Source organism: Artemia franciscana, chromosome 5, assembly GCF_032884065.1.
Source record: "Artemia franciscana chromosome 5, ASM3288406v1, whole genome shotgun sequence".
NCBI lineage: Eukaryota > Metazoa > Arthropoda > Branchiopoda > Anostraca > Artemiidae > Artemia > Artemia franciscana.
In genome coordinates this window covers 4,667,969-4,687,925 of record NC_088867.1, presented here as the reverse complement: position 1 = coordinate 4,687,925, position 19,957 = coordinate 4,667,969, and the positions used below count along the sequence as shown (strand labels likewise).

Here is a 19,957-nt window from a genome sequence, read left to right as displayed (position 1 = left end):
AATAAACACGCACCCGTGATTTGTCTTCTGGCAAAAAATACGAAATTCCACATTTTTGAAGATAGGAGCTCGAAACTTCTACAATAGGGTTCTCTGATACGCTGAATGCGATGGTGTGATTTTCGTTAAGATCCTATGACTCTTAGGGGGTGTTACCCCCTATTTTCCAAAATAAGGCAAATTTTCTCAGGCTCGTAACTTTTGATGACAAAGACTAAATTTGATGAAACTTATATATTTAAAATCAGCATAAAAATCCGATTCTTTTGATATATCTTTTAGCATCGAAATTCCGTTTTTTAGAGTTTCGTTTACTATTGAGCCGGGTCGCTCCTTACTACAGTTCGTTACCACGAACTGTTTGATACTTTGCTCTTTAAATTAGTATGCTTAAAATCAAGGTCTTAAAACCGAAATTGGTAGATTGTAAAGCGTTTTAACGCATATTAACAGCAGTTACCTAGATATGGATACTCCAAAATTTTGGCTAGTCCATCCTCTTAAATTAGTTTTGTAGGGGGACAAATAAAACAGTTAAAATTTTACAGAGCCAAAAAAATGTTTTGAGTTCTTTTTCTCGGGATTAAAACAAAACCTCATAATTTGGCATAAGCAGTTTAACATTACTTCTCTTGAGGTTGTAGCGGTAAAATTGAAAGCTAAAACAATAAAAATAGAAACTGAAATAGAAGTATGATGATGTTTCAATATATGCTAAGCTTCCTTCCTTTTGAATTGGTTTACTTACTTAATGGTGGGGTGGACCCAACTGGTTCAAGGCTCAAGCCTCAAAGGCCCATTGCCTTGGCACCCCAGGTTCCTGAATTTGCAGTCACACCAATCAAGCCAAGATTTAGGTTTTGGCAAGAACAGGATTTGAACTAGCCTCCTGAAGAACAATAGGATTGCTAGTCCAGCGTCCAATTCAATTGGCTAGGGGCGGCTTCCTTTTTAACTTAGTCAATCGACAAAAGATAGAGCAATAGATTTTACTAATCAATTCAGCGTGAAAATATAACCCAAAGAACGTATAATTATAACCAGATTATCAGTTTCAAAACTTTAGAACCATGTGCAAAAAAAAAATGATACAGGTAAATCTGAAACGGGTAGCAAAATGTAAATGTAACCAAAATCCGTGTATCCAAATTTACCAGAAAGTAAAATACGAAAACACTAAAAAATGCAGTTTTTGTGAAATTTTGCATAATACTTGAATTCAATTACTTTTGACTCTTAAGAAGAGCACCAGAACTTTTTTTTCAAATTGAATGATCCCTCTCATATATCCACGACCATCCTATTCTATACGAAGCAATCGGAAGACAAAAGAAAAAAAAATACAAAGAAGCCCTATTATCTTCAATAAGTAGCCTACCTTCTACACGGCGGCACCTGATGACCAAATCCCAGTATACAGCTATGTAAAAGTTAATATTAAAGTGGATAGAAGCTGTTCTTCCCCCTTCTCCTAAAACGTGGTCCCCCAACCGACAAACGCTTACCTCTATCTAAATGGAATATGACATAACCCTTCACAGGAAAGCCATACATGGGAAAAGTATGCCACACCCCTGGTCCATTTACTTGGAATTCCAATGTCAAATCCCAGATATAAGTAGACAATTATTCGGCTATACCGTGTCAGTCGAGTAGATTTGACTTGATGTAAAATTGTGCTTGTAATGTGGGTCTAATTTTCTTATATTTATATGTTTACTCCCTTGTATTTATAAATAAAATTTATAATTATTTTTAAATAGTTTTATACTATATAATACTTAATAATTTATTCTTATAGATTTCAGATTATTAATTTAAAAAGTATTTAGTTTAAAATAAAGAAAATAAATGAATATTTTCGTTATTTGAAAATTATTTTCTTTATTTACTTTCCTAAAAATAGGGGAATATGAGAGGTAAGTAAATAAGGCAGCAAAACAGTCAAATAAATCAGAAAACCAACGATGTAGAGCTGAAAAAAAATCTATAAACTGCAAGATCAGATACTTTGCATGAATGATTTGGCCACATTTCGATTTGCTGGTGAGATAAGCCACCCTTGAAAAGTTAAAGTTGAGAACTATTGGCTGTTTGCCAACTATATGACAAAATCCACCATTTTGGCTATTTATCTCCTCTTTGCAAGAACAGCGCAAGATTCAAAGATTTTATTTTTTCCTTCTACTAAAACCCAGGCTAACAAAAATTCTAACCAGTTAGTTCCTGGAAAAACTAACTGGAGGAGCTAAATTAGCAATATTTAGCATGCAATGTGACAAATATAGTCATTTCCTATAGTTTAAATTCATAGCGAGTTTGATAAATTAAACCAATTAAGTGTTTCTTTTTCTGTTGTTGAAATTAAATTAATTTTTTATATCTCATTTGTTCAATTGATAAAAATTGCGTCTTCACATTATGAGGTGCTTTTTTCAAACCTCCAGTCAGGAAATAAGATAGAAGCTGAATTGGACAGGGTTTTATGGTGCTTGATTTCGTCTTTTCTGATACCAAAAGATTTTGGCATTCAATGAGAATTTATTTATAGTTTTATAAATCCTATGTTAATCAATCGCCTAAACCTTTTTGTTGTCAGAAAAGGCAAAAATGAATTTTATTTTTTTCCGATCATGTTTGGACTCCTTGACACCAACCCCTCTCTGTAATTTTTAATAGTCTTGGGACATAATTTCCACGATGTTCTTACGTTTTTTTTTTTACTGTTTTGAAAATTTTCACTTATTCGTAGATTTTAACTCAAACGAGAAAAAATCCCACAAATTACCTAATAGAGCTAGAGATTTATTTATTTGAATTTTTATTTAAATTTATTTAAAAGACCGTATAACAGACGGTCTTTTTTTCTTTTTTTTTGTAATAAATACAAATTCTTATCAGAAAATTCACAAAACTCCTACCAGAACTAAATTCTTGCGTTACTTATTTGTACCGAAACTCTCTTCTTTTTTTACTTAAAAATCTTGAACGAAAAACGTAATGCCAAATTTATGTCTAAGGTTAAATAAACTGTTTTTGCTTCTTTCATCACAAATGAAGTATATGTTTTATTTACTTTGCAACATAACTTTATCTGGATTAGCGAGAAAATAAAATTCAGAATACAATAACCATGGTCAGCATTCGTTTTTCGTATTCATTTTCATTTCATTAGAATTGAAATTTTCTTTCAAATTTTATTTTTAATTAAATTTTCACGCATTCCCTTTGTCAGGATTTTCTTTGTTTTTTCAATTTCAAATAGTCGAAATTTTGTATTTAAATTAAATTTTATTATGTTTAGTATTCCAGATATTTTACAACTAAGAAGATATTTGCTTTAAGCCTCGTCTTAGTTGATGCAATAAAGATCATTAAAATTCTACATCTTATAAACTGCAGATTTCGTCTCCTCTTAACTTTTATATGTGAAGATTAGAAGAGGAATTTTTTTCCTTCCTTCAAACTAATAGTAATTCTGAACTTATAACTAGGATATTACTTTAATACTAAGATGAGTAAAGAAAAATGCAAAGGGATACTTTTGTGTTATTAGCGTTATTCGCGTTATTACCTAGAAACGAAGAATCCTTATTACGGCTATTAGCTATTTAAGACAAGCCACTTCACCAATTAAAACACGAGTTTAGAGGCGTAAAACAAGTTTACAGTATGTTTATTAAACCCATGATTATTTTAGGCATACCTATAATGGCAGAGCTCTCAGGGAATCAAACTACAGCTTTAGTAATTAACATGTCTGAATCACAGAAATGTCAGTGCAGTGATATACGGTGCAGTCAAGATGCTGGATTTCGTGCAGTCTCCTTGTCAAGCAAAGATCCAGCTTATAGAAAAGCTGAAATGGACTTCTATGGATGGAATAATACTAAAAGTGTTTTATTTATGGCTTCTCTGCTAGTGGTACTTTGTTGGACTGCAATTTATGCAACCCTTTATTACTTAGGAAAAGTTTGATCTTCTAGAGAGAGAGAGAAATCTAGAGAGAGAGAGAGAGACAACATAGGATATTTCAAAAAACCGATGACAAATACTGCCTTTTTTGTTTTTATTATATTTTTGTACGTAGCTATTTTTGTGATGAACATTTTGTCGGAACATAAACAACTTGTGATTTTTAATTTGATTTTGGAATATTTTTTTGAGTTTTAGTGTTATTAAAAAAATAACTAATAAAAATACAGAGAGTTTAGTTTTAAAGTGGACCAAGCGCTTTGTTGCTATTTTTAAAGTACTGATACCTCAACTCAGGTGAAATTTTGCGTTTTTTAGTATTTACACGAGCAAAATCCTAATTTCTTAGTTTAATGGAATACCCCAAGAGTATTTTGACATGCTCTATATACCCGTCCAGCTTTAATGGTCATTTATCCGAATCCAACCTTATTTGCCGTGGCACTTGTTGCTATTTTTTGCTTTGTTGCTATTCTTAAAGTACTGATACCTCAACTCAGGTGAAATTTTTTGTTTTTCAGTATCTTCACGAGCAAAATCCTAACTTCTTAATTTAATGGAATACCCCAAGAGTTTTTTGACATGCTCCAAATACCCGCCTAGATTTTATGGTCATTTACCCAGATCCAACTTTATTTGTTGTGGCACTTTGTTACCGGCAGGATTGCCACCCCTAGTGATTTTTCGCTATTTTTAGGAATGTCTTATGTTACCTAAACAAAATAAACACTAAATCGGTACATAAATCACTAGATTATTGAAAAAACTCACTAAATTAACCGAAAAATTCCTAAAATATATGGATTATATTTCTCACCAGGTGGCAATTCTGCTATTCCGGCATCACCGGCCTTTGCTAGAGAACTATTATGCATCTCATCGCAAATTCTTCTTGTAATTGTTTAATGGTTTTCTGAAACTATTACTGTCAAACAGTTTGTGGTAAAGAACTGTTAAAAAGGAGCGACACAGCTCAATAGTAACCATAACTTTAAAAACTCTAATTTTGATAACTTACAGATACGTCAAAGAATCAAATTTTTATGGTGACTCAAAATAAATATAGTTCATTAACTTTAATGTTACCATCAAACTTTACGAGCCTGAGAAAATTTGCCCAATTTTTGAAGAGAGGGGGAACACCCCCAAAACGTTTATTGATCTTAATAAAAAAAAAACACACCACCAGGTTCTGCATATCAGAAAACCCTACTGCAAACGTTTCAAGCTCCTACATGCAAAATCGGGAATTTGGCAGTTTTTGCCAGAAGAAAGATCACGGATGCGTCTCTATTTACTTTTTCCCGGGATGATAGTATTGAATCAGTGATCATAAAAGATGGAGAGAGGGCTCATTTTATCGGAAATCAGGAGTTCTAGTGCCCTCTTTAAGTGACCAAAAAGGCTGGAGAGAAGCTAGTCCATTCCCACGCCCCTTTTTTCCCAAAGTCGTCCAATAAGAATATTAAAATAGCCATTTTGTTCAATTTAGTTGAAAGGTCAATGACTATACCATTGAGGATAAAATCATCCCCTCCCCCCACATCCTCTGGGGAAAGGTCTGCAAGCTACAAAATTTACCCATTGGTTACGTATAGTATTTACTATTAGGAAGTTTATATACACTTTGGGGAGGGAATTTTCTGCTTGAGGGTATATCCCATAGTGAAAATTTTTAGTGGAAAGTCTCAGAGGGTAAACTTTCCATGAAAAATTTTACACTGGAGGAATTTTCCAGAATTCTTATACGAAATTCCTTTTATTTGTCTTACAAATAAAACGGTCTTTTTCAAATGATAGTATGCGAAGTAGAATTTTAAGGCGGAATTCCTGTATAAAATTTTCCTGGGGGATTGTTATCGAGCATGGGATTGTTGGGAGGAGAGGATTTTTCCTTGGGCTAATGGGGGTATATTACACGGGAGGAACTTTACTTTCAGAAGCTTTTGCAGGGATAGGGAATTTTCTATGGAAAAAACAGGATTTTCTCGGCATTACTTGAAAACGATCAAAAATTAATTTTAAAATAAAAGTTTTGCAACTGAAAGTAAGGAGCAACATTGAAATTTAAAACGATCAGCAATTATTTCTCATTTTAGGTTGGTTTCTCCCTCAACGCCTGGTTCTTTATGCTGAAGTTTAACATTTTGTTCCAATTTCTTAAAACGGTTTCTTGAACACAAGGGCCGTTTAATTGGGACAAGAAGCTTTCTCAACAGTTCTAAAAGCATGATGATTGTTCGGTCACTAAGCTTCCTAACCTTGCCCACCCTAAATTGGCCTTGCGATTGTTTACACAATAATATTGAATGTTTAAAGGGTTGCGGAACCGTACCAGTTGCTACAAATAATTTTCACCAATAATAATTAGTAATTGGAGCTGTAATTAATTATTGTAATTATTATTATGGTACTAGCTGTTGGGGAGGCACTTCGCGCCCCCCCCCCCCCAAGCCCCCCGCGCGCGCAAGTCGTTACGCGCCATATTAGTTACACGCCATTGTAGTTGTGTCCCTGTGTCCCACCTATGAATATAGATAGATATATATATATATTTTTAACTACGTAAAACTTGCGAATGTACAACATTCTTGGCTGTCCCATTCTCTGTGCATATAAATAGATTGTCAGGCTTACCAACTCTTGAACATGCAACATATAATTGTCCATGGGAAAAACAATCTGTATTCAGATCTATACCTCATTATTCTAATGATTGCCCTTGAGCTTTGTTGATGGTGATTGCTAATCGAACATTCCCTGTATCCCTGTCGTCATTTATGTATCCCTCTGTGCCTCCCGGCGTCCCCGTTGTTGTTGTTTCCCTGTGTCCCGGTCGTCATTTGTGTCCCGGTGTCCCAGTCTGTAATTTCTCTTTGAGTTTCGTGGTCGTCATTTATATTCCCTGTGTCCCGGTGCTCCGGTCGTCATTTTTGCCCGGTCGTCATTTGTGTTCCGGTGTCCCGGTCAGTAATTTCTCTTTGAATGTCCAGGTCGTCATTTATATTCCCCGTGTCCCGGTCGTCATTTGTGTCCCGGTGCTTTGTTGATGGTGATTGCTAATCGAACATTCCTTTTGTCCCGGTCGCTTTCTCTTTGAGTGTCCCGGTCGTCATTTATATTCCCTATGTCCCGGTGTCCCGATCGTCATTTGTGTCCCGGTGTGTAATTTCGTCAATCAACAAACATGACGTCAGTCGACACACAAACATGACGTCACTCGACATACAGACACACAGACAACTTATTTTTATATATATAGATGTCCCGGTGTCCCGGTCGTCATTTGTGTCCCGATGTCCCGGTGTGTAATTTCTTCAATCAACAAACATGACATCAGTTGACACACAAACATGACGTCACTCGACACACACACACACACACACACAGACAACTTATTTTTATATATATAGATTTATTACCAATTATTAAGCGGTTCAATTTTATTCACTTAATTGGGGGAGGGGGGGGTCTTATCATTACAATTTGGTCTTTGTATACTGGTCTTGAAATTAATAAGTGATTATTGCCAATTGCTTATGCTAATCACTAATTATCCCAGGTATTATTTAATTTATTCTCAATTATTAAAGGGCTAGAAGGAGTGTGCATGGCTGTGTTGGCCTCAAACAGCTTGGTGACGCTTTGATTTGTTAGCAGCAGCAGCAGTGATAAAAAGTGTTAATCACTAAAATTCGAGAGTCTATCATCTAAATTTGGCCTTCGAGTTGCTTACTCATCATCCAAATCATTACTAATTGTTGTGAGTTAATCGGTTATAGGTACCACTATCTATCACAATTAAAATATACCAAAATTATTACCTACTTTTAGTTATGATCCAAATTATCAAAGTTATTATCCAGATCTGATGTTTTTTTCCAGATCTGATGGACATTACTACTCAGTTCTCAATTCATTACAAAAAAGAATTCAGAGGTGTTATAAGCTATTTAACCCATGTTTCATACGGCCGACTTAACCTGAAATGGCCATAATAAAGACAGCGCCTAACGGGAACTACCATACTAGATAAAAAAAAGCTAAGCAGCACAATGCGGACATCTGCATACTAATGGCATTAAACCTAGGATGCAGTAGCAGTTTTAGGCCTCATACTCCGGGAGAAAAGGTCCGGGAGAAAGGTGTAAAAAAATATAAAATAAAAGGAATTTAATATCAGAAAAACTGGGGGGGCAGATCCCCCCGTATCCAAGCCAAGAACTACTGCACTGCTGCCACTGCTATGATAAACCTAAGGATTAAACACAGGAGTGTGTTAGTTATGTACCTGGTACTTTCTTTCAACAGATGTATGACTATCAAGGGGAGGGAGGTACCGGTTTTTGAACCACCACCCTGAACATATTTTTCCTACTGCATGTTGCATAGTTTTTCTTGTAGAAAACTCCCCGAAAAAAAACGAATAAAAATCTTCGATGTACCCTTGGACTATCTTGGACAATCTATTGAAGACTGAGTTTCGTTTCTGTTTGAGCCACAATGCCTCATTATTCTGATGGTAAATTTCATGGCTTAAAATTTTAAAAGTATAATAGACTGCTATGAAAAATCAATCATATACTTCACAGACAAATATTTTTTTTAGTGTTAGATATATTCATAAATAATTCACTTTCTTCTATTAATTTCCTAGTCCTAGTTTATTCTTGTAATTTTCTGAAATTTCACGTTCAATTCAAATATATAATGAGTATTTTATGCCTTTGGTCCAAATAATGATCTTTAATGGATTGTATAACAACAACAATCTTTATTTTCAAATTTTTACCCTTTAATTTTCATATGCATAAGAAAAAGGAGTTTGAAAAAATTGCTCTTCGTACATTTCTTTTATTCGCTTCAGTCGATGGTAAACTCAGGAGGTTACCAACCCCCTCATCTTGAAATTAATTCTCTTGTACGTGCCTGGATAGACTTAAGATTTCCCTGCGGAAATATCATCATGTTAAAATAACAAACCATTCTTCTTTCACGCGAAGGTTTCATCTCATTAAAGTTTTATTATCACGTGATAGCCACATAAGTGGAAATGTGAGAGAATTTTTAAACGGACACCTGGAGAGTGTTGTTTGCTTTAATGCGTTTTTAAAATATTTATGGATTAGCACTATAGGTATATAACTCAAAATAGCTCGGAAAAGAGAGTTAGTATCTTGTTGATTTTTTAAAGTGAAAGATGAAAATAATCCTTTTGCTTTGGCTGGTCATAGTTGACGCATATAATTCCCCAAGAATAAAGTCTTTGGCAGAACGTGTAAACTTTATGCTGGAACGCGAACCGTGCACTCATTGTATTGGGAATCCAACTAAAATTTTCAAGTTTATTAAAAGCTTAGCACTAATCAGTACATCTTATGACGAAAAAGCATTTCAAAGTGATTGCAACGCGGTTTTTATAGCCATAGAAAACCGAATCGAGAGAATTGAAATACTAAAGAATATTTCATTATATCATTCTGAGTTAAAGCTTTTTGTCTTTGGAGATACAAGCCTTTTACCCGAAATTGAAGCTATTATCTTCCCAATAAGAAATGTAATTGTAATTAGCACTGACCTTCAAAAGAAAGTACTTGGTTGGAATCATATGAAGATAAATCTCCAAGGAGAAGGAAAATTCCACCCTATATATACAAAAGCAGATCGAGACAAGAACCCGCTTAAAACCCTTTCTGGCTCAAAACTAAGAGCTGGCACATTCGAACTTCCGCCAAACATTTTTAAAAGTGAAAATGGCACATACTTCGGACCAGATGTGGAAACAATGAACGCTTATGCCCATTCTTTAGGTATGGAGATTGATATTAGCGAACCTCCAAAAGGAGAAAAATGGGGTGTGGAAGTGAATGACTCTCGGAAATTTAGTGGACTCACTGGAGAGCTCATACGAGGAGAAAAGGATATAGGGTTTGCAAATTTTTTCCTAGTAGAATCATATGTGAGTATAATGCAGCCCAACTACCCTCATGTTGATGACTGTATGGGTCTTGTTGTTCCTACTGTAAAACATCTTCCTAGAATTCTTGTAATAATACAGCCATTCACTGCAGAGACTTGGATTGCTACTGCACTCTTGGTAATCAGTTCTGGGCTGGTCTTTTTCTTCTGTGCTTTAATATATAAGACTGTGATTGGAAGAAATCCTGGAGAGCTTAAGTCTTTGTCAATGTCAATGTTCCGTAGCTATAGTGCAATAGTTGGCATGCCAAGCCAAGACTATAGGTCAACAAATTCTGTTCGAGTGGTCTTTGTTGCTCTCTGGGTTACCTGCTTCTTTATAGCAGTTAGCTATAAAGCAAGCTTGATTTCATACCTTTCAGAGCCTTCTGAATCACCTCCAATTGACACATTTGCTGATCTTGATAAGAGTGGCTTGAAATTCTATTTAAACGGCTTTCGTGGCTTATATAAAGGCTATAATGAGTCAGCTGACAAACACATACGTCGAGTTTTTGAACGGGCAGAGTATAACAACAACATTACAGATTCAGCTTTAGAAGTTATATCTAGGAGGGCTGCTTTTATACAGAGCAGGAATAGAGGATCCTATATGGTTATGAATGAATTTCTTGATGAGTACAATCAGCCAAAGCTTCGATATGCAAAAGAATGCTTAACTACAGTTCACATAACTTCATACCAACCCAAAAAATCACTCCTAAAATGGGCTTTTACTGAAACTGCTATCAGATTACGTCAACAAGGCCTAGTTCGCTATTGGTGGAACAGGCTTCAACGCCCATCAATGAGGATAAATCCAGACAATAAAGATGGCTATGTGACAATTGAGCTGGACGATATACAAAGTGCTTTTATAGCACTGGTTGGTGGTCTTTCTTTAGCAGCTGTCGGATTTCTAATTGAAGCCGTTTTTGGCCTAAAATCCACTTCTTGATTCAATATCAAGAACGTGCACATTTAACACGTTAGAACTTAAATAGTTATGTTTATAATGTGGGCTTTTTAGAAAATAAAGTACTACATTGAGTCTTATTTCTTTGTTAGTTTTCCACTAAAACAACGAAACAACGAAAAAAGTAAATACCTTAGAAAAAATTATTCTCAAACACATTTAAGGTCTCATTTCTTTAAATTTATCTAAATATCCTTGAACAAGTCCTTATATATGCATATATATATATATATATACATATATATATATATATATATATATATATATATATATATATATATATATATATATATATATATATATATATATATATATATATATATATATATATATATATATATATATATATATATATATATATATATATATATATATATATATATATATATGTATGTATGCATCTACTCTTAAATAAAATTTTATCTACTATAATCTACTCTTAAATAAAATTTTTGTGATATAATAAGATTCATTAAAAAGTTAAAAATCAAAAAATTATTTGTTCAAAATGTTTTATCACTTTATTTTGGAGTAGACCCAGCCCCAATGCCTAATTTAGAAGGTAATACCTGGCAATGGTGATACACAAAACACATTACGAATCAAATATTCTATAGAACGCACTGGTAAATGATCATTTAGAAAATCGATAAATGAAAGGCATTGAAACAATCTTTTACTGGAGTTTCCATTTTGTTTGTTCCACTTCTCCTAGTTCGAAATACAAATAGAATACTGAAAATTGAAGTTTGACAGTTTTTTCATAGTTTTATTAGTAAACAAATAACAAGACGTGAAATTTCATTAACCTTTTTCAAGAAATTTCGCGACCGTTTAGCGTTCTTTGGGAAATCAAACTAAGACACATTTTGCTACGACACAGTTGCTAATTTTATAATATTAAGATAACTCAGTTCAGCATGCAATAATACTGAGAATGTAGCAAACATATTTTCTTTTCAATGTATATACTTTTCCCTTCGACATTAGTAACAAAAGACACAATTTACAGTCTTGATTTCATGTCACAGAAACTAACAGATTAATCAGAATCAGTCAAAACAGGGGCTAAACTCAGCTAATTTTATTTCAATATTTAAAACAAGAAAATTTCCATTTTCCTTCTTTTTCTGTTGTTTTTTTTTCTTTTAGTTTGAACCACAATTCGAACTTTTTATAATTGTCATGACAAGTATCACTGAAAATGACAACGACTACTTTCGAAGATTATTCGTATTTTTAACATGATCTGAACAAAATACAAATCTTTCAAACAAAAACAGGCCATTTTGTTTTCGTAAAGCTCTCTAAAATGTCTAATTTTCCGTCCCACAATAATACCTTCTGCTCTGAAAGCTGGATAACAATTGGTTCTGTCATCTTTTTTACAATTGTAAAATACATTGTTTAAGGTAAAAAAAACATATACATATGCATACTTACATATGTATACATAATTACATATATATATATATATATATATATATATATATATATATATATATATATATATATATATATATATATATATATATATATATTCAGTGCTATGCATATCAAATAAAATTCTGTTTTTTTTTTTTTAATTGTCATGAAGCTCTATTTCAACAAACTAGAATAAGAATTATAAGCGGAATTATATATTGGTAAAAAAGCTAAACAAGGGATAATGTCTTTTTTCTTTTACAGAAAAACGGTCGATAACCTCGTCTTCATTAGAGCAAATCCCCTCGTCTTTATTTCAAGCAATGACAGGTAAACCTGTCAGTATTACCTGACAAGTGGATGGCTAAGCTTTCGTCATCACAGGCCATGCTACATATGTTTTTACATGTTTCATGGTGCTAAGCAATGTCTAGTTCATCAAAGAAGTCACTGGGAGAGTAAGTGTTATATCAACAACTTTGATAAGTTTGTTGAAGGCTCTTGGCAGCCTGGAAAGCTCGAGCCAAACTTCTAAATAATAGGAAAGGTGAATTGGCATCGACTATAGTTGACTGCTTGGTAAATATCGCCATCCGTGTGAGCCCCCGGTCTTGCTCATCGCAATTGAGCACCTTGGTAGCGGAATTTGGTACCCTCCTGGACGGGCTACCCACCGTGCACGTCTCCTCGGTCCTATCACAGCCTTCGCTTTGTATTGAGCATCTATTCGGGGATTCACTGAGAGTAAAATATAAGCAAGACCTAAGCAATCTCAATTCTTTTTAGAGATGGCGTTTTACAGGTACCGCGCGATTTTGAATAAATGCTGAAAAATGTCTAGAAATGAATTAATTAAGTCTTTTGTTGACTCCAATCTTAAACATACTCAAGCAAAATTTGAAGAGCTGCGAGTCCTCATAAAATGCAACAAATGGTAATTTATATTACGGTTATTTGGTGCCTGCCTTAAATTTTAACACCATAGGCCTTGGCCACCTAGACTACTGTTTTTGGTTTGATTGATTTGTAGGCTAGACTAGAATTTTTGAAATTCTCCTGTTTTATGTCAACAGATTTGGGTACATTTAATTGAAAAGTTCTTCCAAGCTAGGGATTGGCTTATATACCCTGGAATAAGACCTTTCTTTAAATGTAGTTAGGTAATCACAAATTTCAGGTATGGATGCAGTCTGCAGCCCAAATTGGGCCTCCTCAAGGTTTGGTAAAATTCTAGCTGTGACTTCTTTCAATTTCAGAAATGGGTTAGGTTAGGAAAATGAAACTTTCAGGGATGGGTCTACAGGCTAAAGTATGTCTTGGGAAGGTATTTTGAAGTATCTACTTCCACTCCTTCTCCATCTAGAGGGCCCTGACCTTTTGATGACCATCAAAAATATGTGTGTTATAAAAGTGAAATCTTGCAAAATAGATCTTCTGGTTGAATGAAATAGAACAAAATTGTTTTCAGCTTCACAACTTTGCTCAATTTCATTTTATAAGGTTTTTAATATAGCCTATTACCTTAAATTACATTGTCTAGCAAAATAAGAATTCCTAACCTACACCCTTTCTAAGATAGCAAGAAGTCAATTAACTAGAATTTTACCAGATTAAATCCTGTAGAATTGCTGGTTAATAATGATGATGGTTGAATGTCTCAACAGCATCCCACTCAGTTCACCATGGCTTTGATGACCATTCTCCATCAATGGCTCTTTCAAAGGCAGCAGTACTGGGGGTAGTGACTGCTTTTTTGGTGAGAGAATTCCACAAACTCACTATTCTATAAGTGAAGGAGTTATTACATAGTCTAGTGGCAGCTCTCTTCTGATATAGTTTCCAACTATGCCCACTAGTTCTGGCAGACTGGTCAAGTTGAAATAACTTGTTTAATGGAGAGTTATAATTCAGGAGCTTATGCATCATAATAATATCACCCCTTTTATGTCTAAAAAAAACATTGATATGGCTCAGAATTCTACTCAAATAACAGGAATTGCATTTTCAGAACTAAAGGCAGAGAAAAAGCAACTGGTAACCAAAAATTAAGTTAAAATGTTGTTTTGTCAAGATTTCAATAGGCATAGACCTGTCATGTTGGCAAATTTCAGGGCTCTAGAGGGAGAAGAAGTGGAGTGGATACTTTAAAAATACCTTCCCAAGGTATACTTTAGCTTGTAGACCCATCCCTGAAAGTTTCATTTCCCTGACCTAACCCCTTTCTGAGATATCAAGAAGTCACTCAACTAGAATATTACCAAGATCAGTATCCTCTAGAGGGAGAAGAGCAGAGGTAAGTTCTTCAAAAATCCTTCCTGGGATATACTTTAGCCTGTAGACCCATCCCTGAAAGTTTCATTTTCCTAACCTAACCCCTTTCTGAGATAGCCACAAGTCAATAAACTAGAATTTTACCTCATTTTCTTCAAGATAAAGTGGCCCTGTGCTGATAGTGTGTCAAGGTTATTATCTAGGCTAGTCCATATTTCTAGTAACAGTCTAGAAGAGAACTCATAAGCAAGAAACACTATAATTAAAAAAGGAGAGTAGTATCATTAATTTCCATAATTTTTTTCCAAGTTTGCTACTCTATAAATGCAACCTGTAAGATCAAAATGCTTCAAAAGTCAAACATTGAGAACCTTCAAATGATTTTCATCAATCCTGCTCAAAACACTCTTCAAACCTAATGCCCAATACACAACCCAATACATATACAAAATAACAACCCAAGAGCATATACAAAACTTAAGATATTAGTGAAATTTAAAATCTGTAACATGTTGCATTTTTCTATTAATCAAATTTTCATTTTTCTTTCCAGTTATCCACATTTTTAAATAATAGTAAATAATATTCATACAACTGACTTCAATTCTTTTGCAACCATACAATGCTTTTGAGAGGTCAAGAATTATTATTGTTTATTGAAAGCCTATCTTCATAAAAAAAAGAAAATGTCAAAGTAATACATTTACCAGGGCTCTGGGGGCATAGGGTTCCTGGTGGAATAGCTATAAAATCTTTTGACTAGCTTGAGCAGATGAGAGAGGGCACCTAAAAAGGGCAGGGGAAGGAGGGGAGCAGCTGGTTGCCCTCCAATTCCTCCTCGATATACCTTGAAAGTTTCAACTTAATTCCCTAGATGGTTCCTTTGATATTGCAAATATTCCCCTTTGACAACCAGCAAGCCCATAGTGTGTTTTCATTGTGTTTGGTATCCCTCTCAACATTTCCTTGAAGTTTCACCTTCCAGGTGAAACTTGGTCTAGGATCAAGCATGTCCTCTTTCATAATAAAAAATGTTAATAATGGGCACTTGTATAACTTACAACCTTTGCTTCAGGGGTGGTGGGAGTGGGGGGGGTGCTTGTTACCCTCCAGGAAATGTTTGCTCTTAAGAAGGACACTAGAACTTCTGATTTCCAATAGAATAACCCCCTATGATTTTTAAAGGACCACTCCTTCCATATGAAGTGCCTCTGGGAAAAAAAACAACAACAATACATTGAAGCATTATTTTCCTTTACCATGGACAGTGCTGTATTGTCATATCTGGTTATTTTAGCTTCTTATATACATTGGAATATAGTTGAAAATATGCTTACTTAAACTGTGAGTGCTTAAAAAAATTATGGTAGTCAATAATTGACTTATAGTTTCCTAAAAATTGGAGGTTTCATTACTGAATCTACTTGCTCAAGCAAATCTTTCTGTATATTCCTGAATAGAGGCATTATTTCCAGGAATTTAGGAAGAAGTTTTAATTTTACTGTTTCCTAAATTTGAAAGCTACATTATGTGGAATCACATTGCTTTGAGCTTTCATTACTTTTTTTTTATATCTTAGGTAGTTCTGGTGCTGTTTTTTATGTCAATAAAGTGGGGATAAAACAAAAAAAAACCTTTTTTCACCCACTAAAAGCCTTATTCACTAACATAGCTGTTAAAAAAATTTAGGTTTCCAAAATTATTTAACCCTAAATTTCAATCCTTAAATACCTTCAAATATTTATCTTAACAAGATATATTCAACATGTTGAAGATTGGAATTTAGTTACAGTATTATTACCTTGGAGTTTCTGTCTTTTGAAATTCAAAACAAATTAAAAAAAGTAATGATATTTTGAATGATTTTAAGATTTGCTTGAATCATCCTGCCCTCTATTTTTATAACTAGTACCTCAATGCTAATACCATAGAATAATTGCAGCCTTTAAAAAGATTCCAAGAGGAGTGCAATTAGGTATTTTATCGTCATCCAAATTAACTTAGAATCAGTTCATAGGCATACAGCAAATTGCACCAAAGGTCTCTCTAACATCCCCTACCCCCTCCAGGCCTTGGAAAATTGAAATTCCAAGACTAACGTATTGCTGTAACAGAGGGGACATGATTATAAAATTCTATGGAAGGCTCACAAACATTTCGATTGGACTATTCTTCAACAACAACAGGACATAATCAACATTTTAAAGAAACATTCCAATACAAGGCTTTGTAGCAAATTCTTTTCCAACCAAGTTGCAAATATAAAAAACTTATTGAACCAGGCCACAATTTCTTCTCCTAGTCTCAAGTCAATGTAATCATTAGTTGACAAGGAAATGTACAAGGCATGACAAATGGGTTTCAGACATGTCTGATGAATTGGCACTAACTGGTGACTACAGTATCATACTGTTGCTGGCAAGTGTGATTCAAGGTAAGAATATTAGAAAGGGCATCAATTAGTTGACAAGGAAATGTACAAGGAATGGCAAATGGGCTTCAGACATACCTGATCAGTTGGCACTAACTGGTGACTACAGTATCATACTGTTGCTGGCAAGTGTGATTTAAGGTAACAACATTAGAAAGGGTATCAATTAGTTGTCATCACTAGATGACAAGGAAATGTGCAAGGCATGGCAAATGGGTTTCAGACATGCCTGATGAGTTGGCACTTACTGGTGACTGGTGTATCATACTGTTGCTGGCAAGTGTGTTTTAAGGTAACAGCATTAGAAAGGGTATCAATTAGTTGTCATCACTAGATGACAAGGAAATGTGCAAGGCATGGCAAATGGGTTTCAGACATGCCTGATGAGTTGGCACTTACTGGTGACTGGAATATCATACTGTTGCTGGCAAGTGTGTTTTAAGGTAACAACATTAGAAAGGGTATCAATTAGTTGTCATCACTAGATGACAAGGAAATGTGCAATGTATGGCAAATGGGTTTCAGACATGCCTGATGAGTTGGCACTTATTGGTGACTGCAGTATCATACTGTTGCTGGCAAGTGTGATTTAAGGTAACAACATTAGAAAGGGCATCAATTAGTTTTCATCATTAATTGCCAAGGAAATGTGCAAGGCGTGGCAAATTGGTTTTGGACATGCCTGATGAGTTGGCGCTAACTGGTGACTGCAGTGTCATACTGTTGCTGGCAAGTGTGATTTAAGATAACAACATTAGAAAGGGCATCAATTAGTTTTCATCATTAATTGCCAAGGAAATGTGCAAGGCGTGGTAAATTGGTTTTGGACATGCCTGATGAGTTGGCACTTATTGGTGACTGCAGTATCATACTGTTGCTGGCAAGTGTGATTTAAGGTAACAACATTAGAAAGGGCATCAATTAGTTTTCATCATTAATTGCCAAGGAAATGTGCAAGGCGTGGCAAATTGGTTTTGGGCATGCCTGATGAGTTGGCACTAACTGGTGACTGCAGTATCATACTGTTGCTGGCAAGTGTGATTTAAGGTAACATCATTAGAAAGGGCATCAGTTAGTGCGTTTACCTTGCAACCACATCAGTGATTGAATTTTAACAAAAAGTCAAACTTCAGAGTAAAGAGCAGAAGGGGAGAAGGGAGCAGCCTCTCCTTGTATATAGATGGATTTCTATTTGGTTAATGTTTTAATGCCGCTCCGTACTTTCAGTTTAGAAAACTTGTTTTATAATTAACTTCTAATCATTTTTTAATTTAAGCCGGGAAATCACCCTCCCCTCCATGGGTGTTTGCCCTCGGAAATTTTCCCCCCAAGGAAAACATCTCTTTGTGGAAAATCCCCTCTGCAGAAAACTCCCGTTGAAATTATTCTGTCTATCCCTCAATAACTAATTTATTTGTATGCAACAGGTGAACTGCATAACTAACAGCCCTTTCTCCAGGGGTTGTGGGATCGTGTCATCTCCAGAGGCATAATTATTGAACCCTTTATCTATTCATAACCAAATGGCAATCTTACAATTTTGACCAATGTTTTTGGGGAGAAAAGGATCATGGGAGGGTGTTAGTTGCCCTCCTATCTTTTTGGTTACTTAGAAAGGGAACTAAAACTTTTAATCTCTATTCAAATGAACCCCCTCCCAATCTTTTAGGAACATTGATTTGATATAGTTGCCCTTGGGGAGAAAAAAAGCAACGAAAAAATTAACACACATCTGTGATCTTTCTTTTGGCAAAAAAAAATCAGACTTTCGTATTTCTGTAGCTAAGGCCTTGAAACCTTTACAGTAGGTTTCTCTGATACGCTGAATTTGATGAGGTATTTTCAATGAGATTGCCAGACTTTTTGGAGTTTTCCCCCTTTTTTCGAAAATCAGGTAAATTTTTCAGGCTCTTAGCTTTTGATGGGTAATACTCAACTTAATGAAGTTTATATATTTGGTATCAGCATAAAAAGCCAATCCTTTTGACATATTAATTGTTATCATTGTTATCGCTTTGAGTTTTGGTCACTATTTGGCCGAATTGCTCCTTACTTACAGTTAATTACCAAGAACTTTTTCATAGAGTTAATACCAGATCTTTGGCATCAGACAGCTTAACTCCACAACAGGCTTTTAGTAGTTTTATAAGATTTCCTACAGATCATTTATGATTCAATTGGTAAATTTCGTTGAGTCTAATTGTTTTCTCCTGAATTCCAGCAACAAAATCCCAGATGAGCCATATGTGCTTGGGCGTTGTGACTGTGTTTACTGTAAAGAATGTGCCAGGTCAGTTGAAGACTGTTTAGTATGTGGACTGCATTCGTTTCGAAAAGATAAGATTCCATGCAAGGTTCTTGCCAATGTGGTGAACTGCTACAAGGCATTTCAAACAGCTATGCAACAAAAATCCGCGTAAGTATACCCTGGGAGCTAAGTGTACCCAGGTTCAAGCCTTGGTTTTGACTCTAGAATATGTTGGAGGATTTCTTCAAGGCGTGACATAATCAAAAACACTAACACAATTTGTATTTTTAGGCTCAGCACTATTAGTAGGAGTAGGAATCCTTTTAATATAATATTGCGTGGGGATCTCCCTTTCTGTGTGTTCCATAAAAAATTGGAGATAACACAGGTTTCAGGAGTTCAAAATATCAGGCAGTAAAGTGGCTAAAAAAATTTTAACTAAATTTTTTTACGATTTATATTAAAAAATAAAAATATTTAACTGATACTTCTACCGGTATAAAATATTTAGTGGTATCAGTGGATTATCGATACTTATGTCATACTGAAACACATGATAACATTTTTTCATCAACATACAAGAGAGTCATCTTTGCAAGTAACTTGCAAAAAATCTGGACAAAAGTCGTAGATTTTGTTGAATTGTTTTTGTTGAAGTTGAATAGAATACCAA

General features: G+C 34.7%; 2 protein-coding genes and 1 long non-coding RNA gene across 4 annotated transcripts in view; all 3 read left to right on the top strand.

Annotated features, from left to right (window-relative positions):
- Window positions 1-4,142, top strand: part of LOC136026905 (uncharacterized) — a 13,121-nt gene extending 8,979 nt beyond the window's left edge. The window contains exon 2 of the long non-coding RNA XR_010617437.1: window positions 3,701-4,142. This is a non-coding gene — a long non-coding RNA (uncharacterized LOC136026905). The remainder of the gene's footprint in view (window positions 1-3,700) is intronic.
- LOC136026906 (BRCA1-associated RING domain protein 1-like) overlaps window positions 1-19,957 on the top strand; it is a 128,245-nt gene that overhangs the window by 76,656 nt on the left and 31,632 nt on the right. Inside the window, exons 1-2 of one of the 2 annotated variants that reach the window (XM_065703729.1) lie at window positions 13,129-13,268; window positions 19,258-19,452. The exons of the other annotated variant lie outside the window; for it this stretch is intronic. Of the exons in view, the coding sequence (XP_065559801.1) occupies window positions 13,168-13,268; window positions 19,258-19,452 (296 nt within the window). The 5' untranslated portion in view covers window positions 13,129-13,167. Of the gene's footprint in view, window positions 1-13,128; window positions 13,269-19,257; window positions 19,453-19,957 lie in introns of those variants that run through there. 2 annotated transcript variants of the gene reach the window in all.
- Window positions 9,175-10,920, top strand: LOC136026755 (ionotropic receptor 21a-like). Its single transcript, XM_065703467.1, has one exon. It carries the CDS (start codon window positions 9,176-9,178, stop codon window positions 10,889-10,891), a length of 1,716 nt encoding a protein of 571 aa, XP_065559539.1. The 5' UTR covers window position 9,175; the 3' UTR covers window positions 10,892-10,920.

What these genes read in the sequence shown, in the direction of transcription:
- LOC136026755 (XM_065703467.1), top strand. Translation starts at nt 9,176, where the DNA reads ATGAAAATAATCCTTTTGCTTTGGCTGGTCATAGTTGACGCATATAAT.